The 19,491-nt window shown below is 47.3% G+C and overlaps 1 protein-coding gene across 3 annotated transcripts in view; it reads right to left on the reverse strand.

Annotated features, from left to right (window-relative positions):
- Nucleotides 1-19,491, reverse strand: part of NRG2 (neuregulin 2) — a 125,856-nt gene that overhangs the window by 47,965 nt on the left and 58,400 nt on the right. For all 3 annotated transcript variants that reach the window (XM_015876268.2, XM_015876267.2, XM_015876269.2), the window contains exon 2: nucleotides 2,624-2,795. In XM_015876268.2, the coding sequence (XP_015731754.1) occupies nucleotides 2,624-2,795 (172 nt within the window). The remainder of the gene's footprint in view (nucleotides 1-2,623; nucleotides 2,796-19,491) is intronic.

Genomic DNA, 19,491 nt, shown 5'->3' on the forward strand with positions numbered 1-19,491 from the left:
GGTGGGCCAGTCACTGTGCTTTACTTTCACTACAGAGCACAGTTCTTTCTGGGTAATTTCTCAAGGCCCCTATCAACTGTGCTTTATTTAAATTGAGCAGGAGATAAAACTCCAGCCAATAATTTCTTCCACCTTAACGAGAAGTTTCCTCTCCGTGCAAGCCAGGCTTGCCCCAGCCTGTTACTAATTACAGATGGAACACACAGTTCAGAAAGGAGGAATCAGAATCGTTCCCCTCCCTCCAGCAAATACCCATTGGGGAAAAAATACAAAACAAAACAACAAAAAAAGCCTGCCTTGGTGGATGGCACCGGGAAGTTTGCCGCTAAGTTTGAAAAACAAGAGGAAAGAGGATTGATGGAAAAGCTGATGAGCAGCATGCAGTTAACTGCTCCTCTCCTCCTTATAGCACGTATTTCCCTTATTCTTCAACTCTAGGGAGGGCAGTGAGATTGGATAAAAACTTGATCACATCTAGGAGGGCTTCAGTTCATCTTTCTAGCTAGAGATGCTGAGGCTTTTTATGCACACAGGGAAGCTCCATTCTGCAGGAAGGATAGTGAGGCAAGGAGTGGTAAAGGCATGAGCCATTTCAAGCTGTTATGTTCCTGTCTCCCACCCTAATGCACCACATGTTGCCTAAGGACCAGAGAGCTGCAGGTGAAGAATCATATCCAAAGCTGTGCCCACTTCTGCACAGGACTCACATGGCCAAGGGACATGCTACAGACAACACCTCCCTCCAGGCAGGGCTTCTTTTTCCTGGCTGCAGCAGACAATTCAATTAGGCATTGGGATCAAAGTTTCAAATAAATGATCACGTGCACCTGGGCTGGTGCCACATGGTCTGTGAAGGTTTTTGTCCTTAGTGCTTTCCCAGTGAAAGTCCCTTCCCAGTGTCCAGGTTTAGCCCTTTGGAAGCCTCGCTCTACTCTTAGCTGTAAGAAAGAGCAAAGGATTACCTTGAGACCAATCTTATCTCTAATCGGAGCCAAGTGCAAACCTCAATTTTCGTGTATTAATCACCATCTACTAAGTCTTCTTTTCTCAGCTTCACGGTTTGGGAAAGCTTCTCCTAACATGCTGGCAGTAATGATGCGCACTCATCTCCCATGCCCAGCTTTGGTTCCCTCTGCTGCTCATCTCCATTCGCTACTTAATGAAGAAACACAGATTCCCAAGGACTCCTTTGATCCTCAGACTGCATCAGCACAGAGCAATTTTTAATGCACTCTTCTGCATGCACCCAAATCCAGAAGGAGGAAGGTCCAACACCATCATCATCACCCTGACCTCTATTTTCAGGCACTGAGAGCTAGCAAACCCACTGCTGTCTGCTGCACAAGGGACAAGGAGCACCACATCAGAGCAGCCTCAGCCCAGTGGCTGCTGGGGTCTGGTCTCTGTGCTGTCCAGCTCCTGGTTGGGATGGGAAGCAGATGAGCAGGGACACCTCAGGGCTCAGACCTTTGCTGCCAAGAGAGACCCAGGTGCTGGCAGAGCCAGGTGCTCAGTTTTCTTTAAGATGTTTATCCTCGGGCTTATTATGCCAGCAGGAAGCACTTCTAACACGCACATGGCTTTGGCCTGTCACCATCAGGCTGCAAGCCAACGCGCTGCTATGGAAACTAGGAAATGCCAAGTTATGACTTGACAGCTGTGTTTTGAGGAAAGGTTGTTCTTCCCCATCGGTGTCCCTGATCCAGGCACTGCGTGGGTGCTGCTGTGGGTGGGATGCCATCCTGTCACTGCTCTACACCGGACATTTGGGACGTGCCTTTAAAATCAGAGCTAACAGGATTTCAGTGAAATGAGAGCAATTGACAATGACCCACTTGAGCATCTGAAGAATTCCTAATTATAAAAGCAAATACTCTGTCAACTGCGTGATGAGAATAGATGAGCTATTTTTCACACACTGAGGCATAACATATGTTGGCATAAAATTAGTTTTAACATTTCCAAGGGATCAGGCAGTTGCAAGCCGACTTTGTTGCTAGCTAAGTCAGGATATATGAATGTAAGCACAGCCACAATTACAGAATAACTTTAGGATAGATCATATGTAAATATTTGGCCTTGAAAAAAATAACAACACGGACTGATTTAAATGAAAATGCAGTGGAAGCCCCTTTTCCCTGGTTCACAGAACCATGGAATCATTAAGATTGGAAAAAGCAGAGTCTGAGGTCATCCAGGCCAACCCCAGCCCGTCCCCACCGTAGTTCCTGTCCATGCAGCTGTTTCCCACCCCGATTACCTGCTGGATTCTGCAGCATTAGCCCAGAAGAAACTACGAAGAAAAATAACACATGCAGATCCTTGGCTTGGCATATAAGGTAAATGGCCACTTCCATTACAACCTGCAGTGGGACCCAGCCACAGAGCTGCCTGGATAGGCACTGGGTTCCCAATACAACCATCTTTCTCCACCAGTTTTGGTCCTGATGATCCATCTAGCCGCCCAGCCCTGCCACACCTGCCCACCTGATCCAGCTCCCCTGCCTGTTTTGCACTTGCTTGGGAGCTCAGCGCCACTCAGAGCAAGCTGGGAAGTTTGCAGGGCTGCTCCCCAAGACCCAAACTCAGTGTTAGAGGCTGGGCAGCCCCAGAGCATACTTACTTCCCATTCCCATACTTGATCCGGATGTCTTTGCTCTTCTTCAGCTCTTTGCCATCTTTAAACCATTTGTAGGATGGCTGAGGGTTGCCAGCAGTCGCCTCACATTTCAATGAGATCTTTTCACCAACGTGAACGTTTGGGCTTTTCAGTTTCTTCAGTTTGGGAGGGACAGCTGCAAAAAGAGAAACCAGACAGTGTGAAACTCACCTTTGTCAGAGGCACACGCGTGATGCCAGCCCACCCAGATCCCATCTGAAACGTATGTGCTGTCCCCACTGCTGCACGACAGTTTCACCACCCCCAGCTTTCACTGGGGATCACAAATGCTGGTTGGCATAAGGTGCCCAGCACACAGCTCAGTTCCAGACTTGATGGCACTGCAGCTGCCCATACACAGGCAGCCCCACGTGCTTCCTTGCTCTGCCCCCCAGACTGTACAGACGCAGGATACAAAAGCTCAAGCTCTTTGGAGACTGTTTTTCCCTGCATCCTGCCCTTGCTGACAACAATTACCAGCACCTCTATGATCACTGTTACTGCAACACATGCTGCCCATCTTTCTGAATCATCCCCAGGGAAAGCTGCCAAGACGGACAGCCATTCAGCATGGCAGCATCACCAGCAAAAGCAACAGCCACCAGGAAGGGTGGCATGAAAACCTACATGTGCAAAGGACAAGGAGGGAGGGACAGCACTTCCCTGGGTCACAGATAGAAAGTTCAAAGAATAAAACCATTTGTAGTGTCCAGTTGGTTGGACTGAGGGTGGGCTCTGCATGTGAGCTTTCCAGCATGATTAAGAAAGGGGATTTTACCATGTACCTGGAATATCAGGCAGGAGAGAGACTGAGAGAGAAAGAGAGAGAGAGATGCTCCTTATCAATCTCTGCCAGGCTTTATATTCTACCTGACATGCATAGATTAGAAGGCGTGCAATTTTTCTTTCTCCTTTTTCGATCTAACCTTTAAAAAGTAAACAGCAAATTCCTGCTTTTACCTTAAGAATATTGCCAACAATGGTTTCCTCTTGTCTAAGACGTGTCAGAGATCAAGTGTTTCCCCTGACTTATGTCCATGACTTTTCTTTTAGCTACCTACTGCATTCTGATTTTGTGATATGGGACAACAAAAGGAGGAGGAGTCTGATGGGTTTCATTAGAGAGATCACTATTCTGTAATCTCTGTGTCTCCTCTCACTATACCAAGGGTGTAAAGGAGGCATGTTTAGCACAGACAGGGAAAATGGATGAGCCACACCACAGTTTTCAATCCTGTTATTTCTGCACATCCAGTCCTGCTGCAGTCTCCCTAGAAATCTGTGCCAGAGGATGAAGGATGAAGAGGGCAACATGTGTTAATGGGGCAGAAACAGCAGAAGAAAAATGCCATGAATAGCTACAGGCATTTGCTTTAGGCTGAGCACCGGTCTTGCACCACTTCCCAGGAACAGAGAAAGAGAATTCTGAATCACACAAATCTCAGCTCAACACACCTCCATTTTTCAGAACTTCTGTGAAACTCCGAGGTGCTGCGGGTTTTGCTAAGCCAATATCCCCAACCTTTGCCTGGAAACAGGTCACCCAAAAGAACAGGAAGGCAAAGGATGGAGAAGAGAGTTCATCTCTTCTCAGAACGCTATGCACAGAGAATAAGGAAGGTAAACAGGACCTTGCTTTTATAGGGGTCATTTTGGGGAATAGAGAAATAGGCTGTCAAATATTTATTCTGTCTGAATGTGTGTGTCGGTTGGCTGCTATTGTACACTGAGGTCACCGTGTTCCATGCCAGCTCCATACACGTGCTTTAAATACTGGTAAGGTCCCGACCTTGGCACTGGTGCATCTGCTTCACATTAATTCCAGGCTGGCGGTCTGCAGCATTTTGCAGCAGGCAGCACGTTCTGGGAGAGGTGGGCCAACCCTGACCCTCCCCAGATAAAATGCTGGCAAGAACAATGCAGAACCCCAAAACCCAGAGACCACTGAAGGATGAGGCTAAGAAAGAGCAAGAAACCTTCCAAGATCTCTACTGCTCAGTTCCTGTGTGCAATACATCTCATCCAAACTGTTGCAGGTCTCTCTTGCACCTTCTGCTCTCGGCCACCAGTGATACCTCACACGACATCCCCCAGCAGACAGGCCCACAGAGAAACAGAAATCCTCACTTACAGCCATTAGCTGATGACGAGCCCGCTGAGCTCCAGCCCCAGAGCTTCTCCTGCTTTTTGTTCTCATTGTTTAAACTGCAGCCCTTCCTCCTAACCTGAGCTGCTCCAACTCTGGCTTACTGCCAATGGATCTTTCTCTGGTAAAGTTGAATCCCATCTTGCAACCAGAAACCTCTTCCCTTTTTAGGTACGTATAAACTATGAATGAATCACCTTTCAACCTTCTCCACCAGTAAACTAAAGCAGCTTGAGAGACTAAGGCAGCAACAGATACTGGAGTATGTCACAGAATGTTTTAAATTTTGGTTCGCTTCCAGCTTTAGCATCTCACCATTTCATCCCTCTGCCCCATTCAAACCACAAAGCTGAAGCTCCCAAAGTTGTGATCTTGGTTCAAACCAATGTGAGGGTTCAAAGTGCCCCTTTTCTTAGTGCTCTGAGCATTCTGGGTCAGTTTGCCTTTTCAAACACATTGGAAAAAAGCGAGTCAAGACAACACACTATGTCTGGCAGCCTCAGCAATACTCCAAGGGAAGTCCAAGTCCACTTACCCCACATTCCCCCCAGCCGCCTGCTTCCCAGACCAACCTGCACAGGTTACTGCTGCTCCAGGGCTGCCACCACCAATTCTGTCAGACTCAAAACACTGACTCAGATCCACCCCCATTAACGCCTCATCATCTCCTCACAGTTCTGCTCTGCCACTTCCTCCACAAATAGGTTAGCAGAACACATCATGCAGTCACCACTGCCTCTGGGTTCATGAAAACGAGGAGGGGGTTTGTGGTTGTTCTTATTCAACTGTAGTTACAGATAGTTTTAGGCGAGCGTTTAGGATCCATATCTCTGGTCACCCTGCAATCCAGTCAAGACCTCCTCTACCCAAATTCAAGTGTCTTCTCTGTGCAGGAGGGTACCTACGGCAAGAGCACGATGTGCTGCACAAAGGAAGGTTTAATCATGGTAGGGCCATGAACAGCAACAGATTTTTGATGGGTTTTGCTCACTCCAAAGTCAGATGAAACCCAAATAAGCATTAAATCCCAGCCTATGCTATCCTGTAGGTCACAGCAGCTAAATTAACCCTAAAAGGTGCAAGGACCCACATCAACAAATGCACACCATTCCTCAACCTATTTCAACAGAAATATTCCATTGAGAGGCCCTTCCAGGAGAGGTTTGCCTGCAGACACCAGTCCTGGAGCCTATTGCTCCAGGAGAGGAGAGCATTACAAAAGCCTAAAACTTGAATCCTAAATTGCACCACACGAGTTGCCTGAATGCTCACCTTACAAGGGCTTATATCTGCACACTGCTTTAACTAATTCATTTTTGATTACATGTGGTACTACATTGAAGTACCTTGATGATAACAACACCTCTTTCACTCCTGGTACCTGGCGTATGCCTGAAAGCACCTTCAGAGTTTGAACTCAAAACATAATTAATCATAAATGGGCAGAGTGCCTGAAAAGACTCCAACAATGGAACAGTAACAAACCACATCCCACCCACAAAGCATCCTATATAAACAACCCTTCGGCAGCATGAAGCAGAAGCAATTAGTCCCAGGAAAGGTGCTCAGAGAATTCCTTCAGAGCCAGCAATGCTGCAACCCCTGCTTCAGGAGTTCATGCTCACTGTGGGAGCCAGACAATCTACAGACACATCTGGGATCTCCAGGTAATAGACACCATGAGCAGATGTGACTTGTCTTCCTGTCCACCTCCAGAGAGTGTCTTCCAGGTTCATTGCCATTGAGAGATAAGATCTGGAAGCATGATGCCATTCCAAACCCTGCCTCAGAGGTTGCTGTTGCCTGGGGTCCCTCTAGAGAGCCACCATCACTTTGTGGTTCAGAGTCCTGGTCTCAGGTGTACAGGCTGTTCAGTAGGGCACCTCACATGGGAGAGTGTCGATGTTCTCCCAGATGGAAAATTTCAGAATTCATCCTCCCATAGGAAATTATTTGCATCCTCAAATCACTCCTAATTGATTACAGAAACTGTTGCAAAGATGGCATTCCTTACCAAACTAAATTTTCCATTTCTGTTACCATTACTACAAGGTGTGCTCCTGGCACAATGGTTCACCATGCACGTCTGAACACCAGGACAGTGTTTGGTGGGACAGCACACCCTACGCTGGGTGAATACACTGGGTTAATACATCTTCCTGGCTAAAGTAGCCCAGCTGCTTCTGGCATGTTTGCTGTGTCTGCTGCTTTTATCAAAGGTGATGTTCCTTTGGCCCATCTCTGATTTAACCTTCTTTTAACAATCAGCTCACAGTCCAGAGCTTGTACAAGGGAACCCCCACGTGCCACTGACACATCACCTCCTTCCATCCTCTGCTGCTACCTGCCAGTGGTTAATTACAGGCTTCACATCAGGAATATAAAACATAACAGTGTCTGTAATACACCTTTAGCTCTAGGCAATTAATATTTCCAGTTTATGCAAGAAGAATGGTCAGAACTTCTCACAGCTGTTAATGTAACTGCCTTTGCACACTGCAGCAGCTTACTGGGATCTCTGCAGCCCTGTGCAGGGGTAAGTACCACATAACAGCTTAAATTTCTGAGGAGCAACATTATGCTGTAGTCACTACTAGGCTTTTTAATTAACACACAGTCGACCTTCTCTTGCACCAGGTGTGTGACAGCTGGGACTCCACTGCAGCACCCAACATGAGATGGCATGGCACACACTGGGCACTTACACCTCGCCTTCGCTGTCTATGGGTCAGTCAGAGTCATAACTGCAAAGACACAGCATCCAGCCAGGGCTGATAAACAGAAGCTCTCCAAGGACATGGTTCCTACCACTCACCGTGCTGCTGTGCCATTCCCATGGAGGTATGACAGCAGAAGTCAGGGAAGTACCTTTGTGTTCAGAGGAATAGTCTGTTCAGATGCTAGACAAGGTAACACACACACAGTTCGGATCTGCTGAGGGCATCCAGCCAGCTGACTGACGGGGAGAGAACCCAAATGACTGAAAGTGGGAACATGCTGAAATGACTGAACTCTGCAGAGCTGGTGTGGGGATGAAGCTTGGAAACCTTGCTGGAGCCAGAACAGCTGCATTATTCCTCCTTGCATGCCCCACAGCAGCCCTAGCACACAAGTTCTTTCCCTTAACCAGGTTCCCCTCGTGCTCTTTGTGTCAAAGAAAACTGGCCATAATGCCAATCTGCAGCACCACATACATTTCAAACTGTGAGTTATGACCATTCTTATTAGCCAAGCAACACTGACTAGAAAGTTACAAGAGGGCTTGCTGGCTTAGGTTCATTCCCTATAGAATCCCTCTGGCAGCTCAAACCACAGGGACGCGTGCCACAAAGCCAGCAAGTTCACTTTCTTCTTCCAAATTCTGGTTCTGCTTACATATATGAGCGAATGATAAATTCCTCTTCCTCCATCTTTTCTCACACTTTGTATTTAGCCATTCTTCTTCCAAGTGAAAGTTTTGAAATTGGTGTATGAATTGGCCCAGAATCTCCAACTGAAATCTCAGCTTCATTGAAATTAATGAGCATCTGGCCACTGGGCAAGGGTGTATTCCCAATAGCCAGGCTGTTCACCCAACTTGCACAGGCAACGAGGGTGTGATTTTACCATGCAGTGGTCAGAAGTGATGGAGGTGCACATGCACACACTCACTTGAAAGCTTACCTGAATAGTGCAGCAGCTACAAGGAATGCATGTACAAACATCCAGTACTAAAATCCAGGGCTGAGTGCTTGGATTTGCCAAACCTAGTACTCTACGAACACGAGCTGGTTTGCAAACAATGTAATTGGAGTAGAATTGCTATTGTGTGTGTTTGTTTTGAATATTTTTGGCCAGGAAGTTGTCCTGGAGGTATAGTTGAGCATAAGTGGTCTGATGGAAAAATGTCATTCATTCTGTTCCTATTAAAACCAAAAACAATAGCCACACAAAGACAGCAGCGACAATTTCAGCTCTTCATGCCTCTAACAATGTGTTTTCAACCCTAAAGGCAACATCTTGTTTGTACCCAATTGATTCTGGGATCATATTTTATACAATCAAATATATCGTTAAACAAAGATATATTTTATGAACTGCTCAATTTCCAGATGACCTTAAAAACTGCAATTCATAAAATATAGCTTTATCTCTATCTTCTAGATCAGCTTGAAAAACGGCCCACCCATACTCTAAGGACCTCCGGTCAAGACTCTTCAAATAAACAAGTTGTCCAAAGCATCCAGAACTTTAAAATACATTAACTCTTTGATTTTGCCACTGAATAATAAGCATAAACTCTTTGCCTCGGTACCCTGGAAAGGACCTGGGTGGTGTCCATCACCTTTCAGTCACCAAAGGAAACTGCAACACTCATCCCAGGACACAAAACAGTCTAAAAAATCCCAGCCATTTAATTAAATGGTTATCATGAAATCTGTACCTGAAACCGTATGCATCTCCCTTAGAGTAACAGCAAAGCTGAGGACTGTGTTTCAGGTTACAGGGAAGGATTTGCTGATCTAAAATGGCCATTAGTGGAATGCCATCAATATTGGAAGAGGATAAAAAAAAAACCAACACTATCTGGTGTTTCACAGTGCTGACAGCCACCAAAGTGCTTCTTCAAAGCACGGGAAAGACGAAAAAAACCCAACTGCCTTTAGCAAAGTGAAACCCTTTTAACAGAGACTGTCTGCACCACCTGGGCTCCACCAGTGACAAGAGGACAGAATTCACACCATTGTGGACTTGTGGGAGCCAATGCAGCTAAACTTGCAAAAGCAAGAGCACAGAACACCCCCAGATGCCACCACCAATTCCTTCAGCTACACCAGCAAGAACAGTCACTACAGGCACAAAAGCGCCGATGAATTTTCAAGTGAGGCAGAAAGTTTGCTAACAATGTTTTCAGCATCTGCTTCTACACTTACTTTGTAAGCCAGTCTTTTGCCCATCACATTTAGATATCTAAGTGAAAGATCAAGGATGCATTATTAGCTTTAGGTAGCACAGTACACACAGACACCTCTTTCATCCCTTCTCAGCATCTTACACTAATAGAGAATGAGGGTCCCAGAAGTGTGAAATTACAGAGACATGAAATGGGAGGTTAGGAGAACCACACAGCACCATCTGCAGCACCTCACTGCAGGGGAACTGCTCGAATCCCTCCTCACCAGCTCTGCCCCAGCACAGACCCTGTGTCCTGCACAGCACACAGTCCATTATAACAAGCATTTTCCAACATGTTTAATGTGTGCATGGGAGCAGATCCCAAAATTGTGCTGACACTGATGCAGGTCAGGCAGCAGTGAAGGTCAGATGGAACACCCCAGCACTCCCCCAGGAATCAGTCTGGGACCAGGAACATCCCAGAGCTTCATACAAGACCAGGTGGGCATGCTGCACCTTCAGAGAGCAGTACAAGTACCTTATTGACTGGACAAGATAAACCCCATTAGTCGTTTGCAACACAGGGGTGGAGGAAACTTTTAACCTTAAACCTAGAGAATTACATTCACTACCATTCCGTGACAAAAGCCAAACACTTGCCGTCTGAATCACAAATACTTCTTTTCTTTTCCAGTGTCTCCCCTTACTCTGAAAGTTCACCATTGTCTCTGGTAGGGTTTGAACAAATCCACCAGAGGGTATTTCCAAAACAGAAAGCCGTGTTTTTATCGGGATTTCCCCACAACTCCGGGGCTCGTATTAAAGTCTTGTTTGTTCTCCCTACTCTTATATTAGAAAGATGAAAAGCTTTTCTATTAGTTTAAGAAATGCTTTAAAGCATTGGTACCAAGAGAACCTCAGACAGTAACCACAGGTCTGTTTTTCATCCAAACGCAGGAGAAGGAATAAACATCATCCCTGAGACAGCATTTCCGAGGCAGACAGATAACTGCATGTCCAAATCCCACCGAATGCGGATGGAATTACCACCCTGTGCTATAAAACTCCCCTACTGCCCAGGACGCCGTGGGTCGCTGCCGTTGCTGGAGCAGCAGCCTGTGCCAGGCCAAGCTCTGCTCCCTTCCCACGCATGGACCTCTCTGTCTCAGCCAGCAGCACCATGTGCAGCAGAGCTCCTGACACTCAGCACTGGGCTGGTCCTGCTCTGTGCCTGCAGCACCGCACGCTCGTCAGGCTGGGGAGCGACCGAGCCCTGCGGAGAGGGGCCACCCTCCTCCGTGGGCTGCAGTTGTAAATTCCGTTTGGGACTCTGGGCACTGCCCAGTGGAGACACTAACACAGCGTGTCTCCTGCCTTGTCCAGAGTGTGGCTTCCCAGCATTGTTCTGAATAGCTCTGGACCCCCACTGAAGCGCAGCGATGGGTGGCTTCCACTGAAATGTCCCCCAACCGGGCTGATTTACAGCTGTCAGGAGTCTCAAGGATGTCAGCTCTTCCTGATTAATTTTTTTATCCTTATTTTCCCTCTTTTTATATTTGAATATTGCTTTTTGCAATATTCTTCAGAACTATTCTCTGGAAAGCCATGCTGGCTAATTTTTGGCTTGTAAATTGCTCATGAGCACTTTGTGGCTTGTGTTTAAAAAAAAAAATCAAGCAGCTCTGACTCATTTTGGTTGGATAAAGAGATTTTGCGGCCTCCATCAATTCTAGTCCTTGACAGCAGTGACAGAGCTCTTATTATCACAAACATACAGTTGCAATTTTAAAATTTGCTTCCTGTGACTCTTCGTTAAAATTTAATCAACAGTTTTTCTGCTTCCACAAACATTTCTGGCAGAAAGTCAATTGTATGGAATATTAATGGACGATAAATAGGTAAAACAAACCGGAGCGTCTGATGTGAGCCCATTTTTGCTGATTGTCAGCTACCGCTTTGAAGGACGTGTGGAAAAGTAGCAAAGTGAGGGGTGAGACAATTCATTCTCCAGGAGATGCTACAGAGTACAAGCAAAGGAAAACAAGGACCAATGATGCAGCAAGGCACAGGTAAGCAGAAGACAGACGGTAACAGGACGGTGGCCTTGGCAGAAAGCTTTATGAGTACAAAATGGATAGGGATTTACTGGACTGGCTTTACATCTTGTAGATCATAAGGAGGGAACTTTCGCCAAACTTGCCAACAGATCCTGCATAACACAAACATCTTAAGGTGAAAACCAGAATTCTGAACAAAAGATGGTTGTTGAGCAAAAAGTTATTAATAGTGTTGGGTTTTATCCCAGAAACATTGCGTAAAGTAGGACAATTCACATCCCTTCTCTGTGCTGCCATTTCCTCTCTCAAAGATCCCACTTAATATATTTGGGGCAGGGACTGTCTCTTGCTATGACTATGTGCTGTGAATAGCACAAGGGGAACAATGCTGCAGCTGGGACCTCTGGATGCCACCACAAACACCAATTATAAGCAGCAGTGACAACAAGTGGAAGGAGCTTAGGATCCAAGGAGGACCTAAGAAAAGACAGGGCACAATGTGGAATTCATCATGTATTATAAACATGGATGGTTCTCATCTCCATACAAAAGTGACAGGGAAAATCAAGGAAGCAGCTGAGTTGGACAACAGAGAAGACTCTCCGCCCAGACACTCCATCTTAAGCAAAACTCCTACTGATCTGCTCCTTCCCTTCTGCACTCTGACTGCTTCTCCCTCTCACCACCTCCCTGAGCTATTCTTGAATATCACCTTTAATAGCAGAGGAAAGCCATCACCTAGAAGCCCCAGAAGGGGATGTTCAGGGGGCTGAAAAGCAATATAGAAAAACCTGACGGGAAGAGCAAAATCTCATCTGCTGGGAACATTTTTTGTAAGAAATTGTCAATCTAAATGCCCTGAGCAAGCAACTCTTTGATAAACATGTAAGAGGTGCAGCGCTGCTGAGGAGCTGTCCTGGAAAGGCCTAGGTGGGTCCTTACCATCCTCAGCATCCACAGAACCAATCTCCAAAAGCCCAGAGACAGGGTTCAGGTGGGCAACAAATCACAGGGTTGGAAGAACCAGCACGGAAGAAACCTGCAGAAGTTGAGTATCCCACATCCCTGCCCTGCAACATCCGCTCAACCCACCAGGATCCAGGCACATGAACAGCCTGGCACTACTCATCTACACTGCACCTCGCAGAGCTTCCCAGGCTGACCTCGAGCATCCCATCCTCACAGCCTTTCCAAAAGGCAACGCTAGGTCCCCTTTGAGAGCAGGCCCACAGCCCCTGAAAGAAGGTCTGTCAGCACAAGGGTGTGCTAATTGGCAGGTGGAGAACACAGCCATGATATCATTACTGTGACCAGTGAAGCTATTTCTGTCCTCACATGCAAAATAGATGCTTCACTGACTCCTAAAGATGCAGTCCAACTCTTTGTCTTTCAGTCCTTTACACTTCTTTCTGTTTTCTTCCTGTCCATGCCAGCTACCACTAATCACAGGCAGTTTAACCAGAATCATTCATTTTTGCTCTTCCAATCCCAATTCACCTCGGTTGTGAGATGCACGATTTGCTTTTTTCTTTCCTTTACAAAATTGACAACCTTGAAAACCTCCAGCAGTGCTCTTAAGGCCCAGCTTCACGCTCCTTTCATTTCTCTAAAGACTGGTCACCTCCCACACCTCACTGAAGCACTCCAAGCATCTTTGCCCTCGTGAAGTGAAGACCTTGCACCAGATTTGACTGAAAATTATATTGGTCTCCTGCAGCAAGCAAAGGCCAAGAGAAGTGTGTGTGGTTGGGAGAACTGGCCCTGGCTGTGGAGGGCACTGGATGGGTGGATGGGGCAGAGAGACCAAGAAGGTGAGAGCTTGCTGCTCTTTTTTTCCCTTTGCTGTGGTAGTCCCTGCAGTCTCATTAACCCATGCACTGAGGGGCAAGCCTAGTGCTGTGTGCTTGGTGTGAGCACAGCCAAGGGCTGTTCACTCCCTTATTATTTTGTGCAGAGCCCACATGCCCCCATTCGCTGCTGATGAACAGCAAACTGCCATCCACTGGGCCTCTCCTACAAAAGCCAGACCCAGAAGGGATCCACAATCCTACTTCAAAACAGTCTCTTCATGGGCCATAGAGCAAAGAAGTGCAGGCAAGAGGGATAGGAGCATCAGGCCTGCCCCACACAGCACAAAAAAGGTATTTTTTTTACTGGGTTGTGTTCATCTGTGAACAAACTCATAGTCTCCACATGGCTACAGCCAGCCAAAGCTACTACACACGTGGGCACAATTTTTCTCTGATCACCAAGGAAGAATCTCACCAAATTTACCACAGTTGCTCACATCCGACCCTTTGGACCATGTTACTCTACACATTCAAAATCTAACACAGATGATGAATATGAAATTTCCTGCACCTTCCCACAGCAAGAAGGGATGAAGAGTCTACCACAGATCAGCCTTTATTGCAGCTCCTGCAAGCAAGGACCCACATCAGCATTTACCTGGGTCTTATGCTGGAAGCCAGGGCACCAGAAAGACTGAACACCACAGCTAAGAGCAGCCTACCCTATTATGCTTTTCATCACATTTCTAAAACAGGCACCCCTCCCTCTGTAATTTGGTGGTGAATAAATGTCTGGTCAAAATACCAGATAATTAACTGGGAGCGTCTTTGTGAACATGAATGGGAGCTCAACAGACACCTCAGAAAGGATCCCACATCAGCTCTGCCATACGAAGGATGTTCTGAAAACCCTTCCCTGTTACCTAAAGGTGAACCAATCCAGCTTCACAAAAACACCCACAAACTTCTCTTAATTCCTATAAGAGCCTCATTGAGACACAGAGGAGGTTAACTATGCACAGTTCACCATGAAGGGCAGCAATTGGCAAGACTAGCTCCCAACACTGTGCTCTCCTTCGCTCCCCTGACAATTTGACACACTGCTGTTTATCCTAATCCATTGTTCATGGTCCTCCACCCAGTTTACAGCCCATGTGATGCTCTCCTGTCCCTACCAACTGGAATTAATTTGGGGTGATAGGATTTTATGAAGTGCTCTGTAACTGAAGGCTCTACTACATTCTAAATACTGCACGCTATTACCTGCTTTCATACAGACGTTTTGGGAATTTATCAGGCATCCATAGTAAACAACAAGCCTCTGAATAACCAGGTGACTTTGACATAGATATATTGATCAGTAAGGACTGTTCATCAACATAAACATTATTCACGCAGAATTCCTCTTCACATCTAACTTTTCTGGTAAAGTTAATGCTGCTAAAAGGTTCAGCCGAACTTAGGTCAAGAAAATATGGCTTTTGAAAGACCTCCAGTGGTTCATTTGCAATAAATGGCTGAGGAATAAATCATTTTAGCTGTGTTGAGTCCCCAGGCAGCCAGCTCTATTAGGAGAGAGAGCTCTGGGTGACTCCAGCAGTGAAGAACAGGACAGGGCTTCAGTGATGCATGGGGACTCGTGACAGACACAGCATGCAGTCAGGGAAGACCACCGTGCTGCCGAGAGGCTGCCATGCTGGGTGAGCCCACGCTCCTCGCTAGACAGGGACCTCAGCTTCACAGCAGCAAGTATCACTTACTTCTCTTGAATAACTTCCCAGTAGGGAGGTCTTCTGCATTCTCTCAACAACAGAGTTGTTGTTTCTACCCTGATGCCCAGAGGCTTATAACCCCCCATGCATTTTTACCCTAGTTAATCCAGCTAACATCACGCCCATGTTTCATACAAAAGTCTTGCCCTTTCTGCCAGTCTCACTATGCCTCATTTACGTGACTTTCCGTGTCCCTTTGCTTTCCAGAGACCTCAAGTTTCAACCCTGTGGGATGCAAGTTGTTTGCAGGGTCTCTTCCCCCACTCCCAAATAAAAGGTCTCTGTCCACACACCGCCCTTGCAATAGCCACAGTTAAACACCAGCAGCCATGTACCCATGTCACTGAGGGCACAAGGCCTCCATCCACCCCCAGGCACACCAGCCCACCTCCCTCCACATCTCTGAGGCCAGATCTGAAGCTGAGACAGTGTTTGTGGGTCAAATTCAAGAAGGCAGCATTAGGGAACAGATGAGGTAGGAAGCTTCATTCTCTAGCATGTGAGGGCCACAGATGACAGCTAGGATGGCCAGCCTGATAGCTCATGGTGAGGAACGTGTTTGTGGTCTAGAGAGCAAACCACCACATCTACCACCCCACAGCACACCGCCCCATTGCTTGGCCAGCTGCGCAGCATGGAAGTGCTGCTGACTTGGGGTAGTTCATCAAGTTCAGTCCAGGGCTGTTCTAACAGGTTTGGACTCGAGCAGCTAATCCAAGCCCAAACTTTGAGGAAGGGGGATTCCCAACAGAGGCAGCTCTGCAGAGGCTCCCTGTTCATGGCGGCTTCTCCAGAAGGTACCAAGAAATCCCAGTTAAGGCTCTGCTCTGAACTGGTCCCACTTTTGGGGAGTATGCACCAGCCTGCTCCCTGCTGCCCCTCATTTATCCCTGACCAGGGTCACCACCACCAGCATCAGCAGCTCAGGGCCAGTGTGGAGCAGAGTGCCCATGGCCATCTTTGGTTAACCAAGTCCGTCTGGCAGCACGATAAAAACACCGGCCTGTTTCTCTGCAGAAGAAGAGAGTTGCAAGCAGGAATCTGGTGCAGAACAGTTCTTTCCCTTTAAATTCACACCCTAGGCCCAGCATGTTTTGCAAGAGCCTCCTTGTGCAGACAAGCCCTGAGGCTCCAATGCAGAAAAACACCCCTGCTGGGGGAAGCACCCAAGCCATGGCGAGGCCAGGACTCCCAAGTTCTACAGCAAGGCAGCTGCTAACCTTCACATGGCAGAAGAGCAGGAGCAGCCTCTGAAACATGTGGTTCTTCATGAGGGTGAGCAATGTGTACCAGAAGCACACGTTGTCTCTTCTGACCTGCAGAACAGGCCACAGAGGACAGCAGGGGAAAGAAAGGAAGCACAGACCAGTGCCATGCACTCAGCCCAGCTGACTTGGACATCCTGAATTGCAGATCACCTCAAGAAATCTGATATTGGGTTAAATATCATGAGCCATCCATCCAGAAATGTGTTGGAGGCGCATTATCACCTTTTGATATTTTGAATGTTTAGGCCCTAGAAAGGGTAGATAAGTCTTGTTTTGTACCCTGTGATAACAAAGGGTAAGAGAAATTGGAGATTCCCAGCAAATAAAGCAAGTACAGCACCTGGGGCTTTACGGGAAATACCAGATTATCACAGTTCTGGCAATAAAACCAAAACTGTTGGCAGCATTTCCTATTGCTACTGCTTTTTTTTCTTTCTTTCTTTCTAAGCCCCCAAAATGAACAAGACAGCACCTACCCCAGTGAGAAAACCAGAGCTGCGATGTTCACCATCTCTCTGAAACGCTGACTCAAAACATCAGCAATGAGAAATGTTATGACACACAAGGTGAGCAATGGCCCTGCTAACACAAGACTTGTCCTTAAAATGGCATGGCCTGCCCACATCTTCTAAATGTAGGGTAGGAAAGGAAGCCTCGTCAGAAGTACTAATAACTGCAACAACCAACCAAGTACTGGGGACAGAGGTGCTTTCAAAAGCTGTTATCAGCATGTTTCCACTGCACACCATTTCTTTGCCATCTCCTGCTTTCTGTTCACACCCCCACCAGCAGGGAGATGGGACAACAAGCTCAGCCACAGAGAATAATTCCCTGAGGTGGAGACTAAGAAGGAGCGATGCAACAGCAGCAGCACAGCAGCTCCTTCACAGCACATGCAGAAAGACAGTCTCACTCCTTGAAGTCTGACAGTTGAAACATTATTGAGAATACTAAAGCCTGGGAGGGCCATGGAAGCAGAGGTGGCATGGCCAGGGGAGCGCCTACAGCACACGCACAGTCACTGGCAGCGCTGTGCAGGGATGCACGCAGCCCAAACCTGTAACCTGCATTACTGCTGCTGTACCTCTGCTGGTATCCAGAAGGCCTGCTGAGGACATCATCATGCCATGGTGCTCCTCCCTGACCATAGGGCAGGCACTATGCTGGCTGGGTGAGGGCCATTAGCCCAGGGCAACCTTTTTCACTTGACAGCTCTTACTTGGTTACCAACAAATCTCTTCATCCTCACGCCTGAATGTTCATAACTGCAAAGAAAGGAAGCACTCCCTAATGGTCACACTGGTTCTTCTACACAGACAGGGGATGCCCGGACTCAGCAGGGTAGGTTGGGAAAGATACAGGAATTGATAACTTGTGCTGCAACCCACCTCCCTGAGGGGGACATTTTAGGGTTTAGATGCAGATTTGGGACAAAGACTTCAGCCCTGAAGGGAATGAGGGAGGTAACAACCAAGACTGCAAGAAACGTTCCATCTGAGAGAGCAGAAGCATCACTATACATACACTGCTCTTGGCATTGAATAATCATTTCATGGAAGAACAAGGACAGCTTCTGGTTTGGACTGAACCTTTCTCTCAGCCACGTAAGGGGCATCTTGGCAATGCCAGGACCCCTTTTTGTGATGCATGTTTTAGCTGTTTGTTACCCAACAACCAGCCAGATCATTTATGTTAGCATTTGATAAAGGTACCTCTCACGCAAACTCAACACAAAAAGCTACATTCATTTATTGACAAATGTGAAGCAAAATACTCTTCCATGCCAAAGTGAAGTTCATCACATTCCTTGTCCTTGCCCTCCAGGCAGAAGCTTGAATGAACGGATGAGACATGCATGGGCTCTGGGAGGGAAACAAACTGCTGCTTGGGTAGCAGCAAGCAGGCAGCTTGCAGGAAGAATGCCTGTGCTGCTCAAGCACCCCGATCCATTGATCCTGGGCCTGTTAGCAAGATCTTCTGGATGAGAATTACTTTAACACCTCCATCATTTTTAGGCAGACGAACTTCCTAAATCAGCCTGCCCAGCCCTGTGATGGGGTGTGATACAAAGCTGTCACAGCTGCACAAGCTGCAGTGCTCATCAGTCACAAAACAGACGCAGCAGCAGTCAAGATCAGCTCTAAAAGCCTGCTGGCCAACAAAGCCTAGCCTTGGGTTGCCATTTCTTGAGCCAAAAGGGAGCAATGTGCCAGCAGCTGTAGCCACTGGAGTGTCTCCTAGCCTGTCCTTTCATCAATATTCCTCTCACTTGCAATTAACACAATGAAAGTGAGGCAGGTGATCTCTCTCTCCTACCTGTGCGCAAACTGAGCATTCCTCTCTGCCAGCCCTGTCCCACTTGCTGGGGCTTGGAAACAGGCACAGGAGAACATAGAAGGCGGCAACTGAACACCCACATGGTGCAGGCATGGGGATGTGGCTTGGTTCAGGGCAACAGGCAGAGCCTTGGCCTCAGCTCCCTGCCCAGTTTTCTCCCAAGAGCATCAGTCTTTCTGCTGGACCTGATCTGACTCCTCATACCCAAGCCTGCACATTGCTCCTCCTGGTATCAAAAGCAGTTTGCTACTAGAGCCAATCTTTGCAGGCTCAGCACCTGCAGAACTTTTTGGCTGTTCAGGCTGGCAGCATACACAGTAGCAGAGAAGCCCTCTGTCTGAACTGAAAGTTGATAATTCACCAGCATGGACTAATCTCAGCCCATTCTAAGCACTGAAACCCCACACAGCCTCCTGCTGGGGTCAGAGCAGGAAGGGCAGAGGGATGCTGCATCCATGCTGCAGAGAGCAGCCACTGCTGCTGCTGGAAGCATCACTGTCCTCCTCCTGATCTCTGAGTTGGGGGCAGAAAAACTGTTAGTAACTTGGCCAGGGAAGATCAGACCAGCAAACAGAAAGACAGACCCT

This window comes from Coturnix japonica, chromosome 13, assembly GCF_001577835.2.
Source record: "Coturnix japonica isolate 7356 chromosome 13, Coturnix japonica 2.1, whole genome shotgun sequence".
Lineage (NCBI taxonomy): Eukaryota > Metazoa > Chordata > Aves > Galliformes > Phasianidae > Coturnix > Coturnix japonica.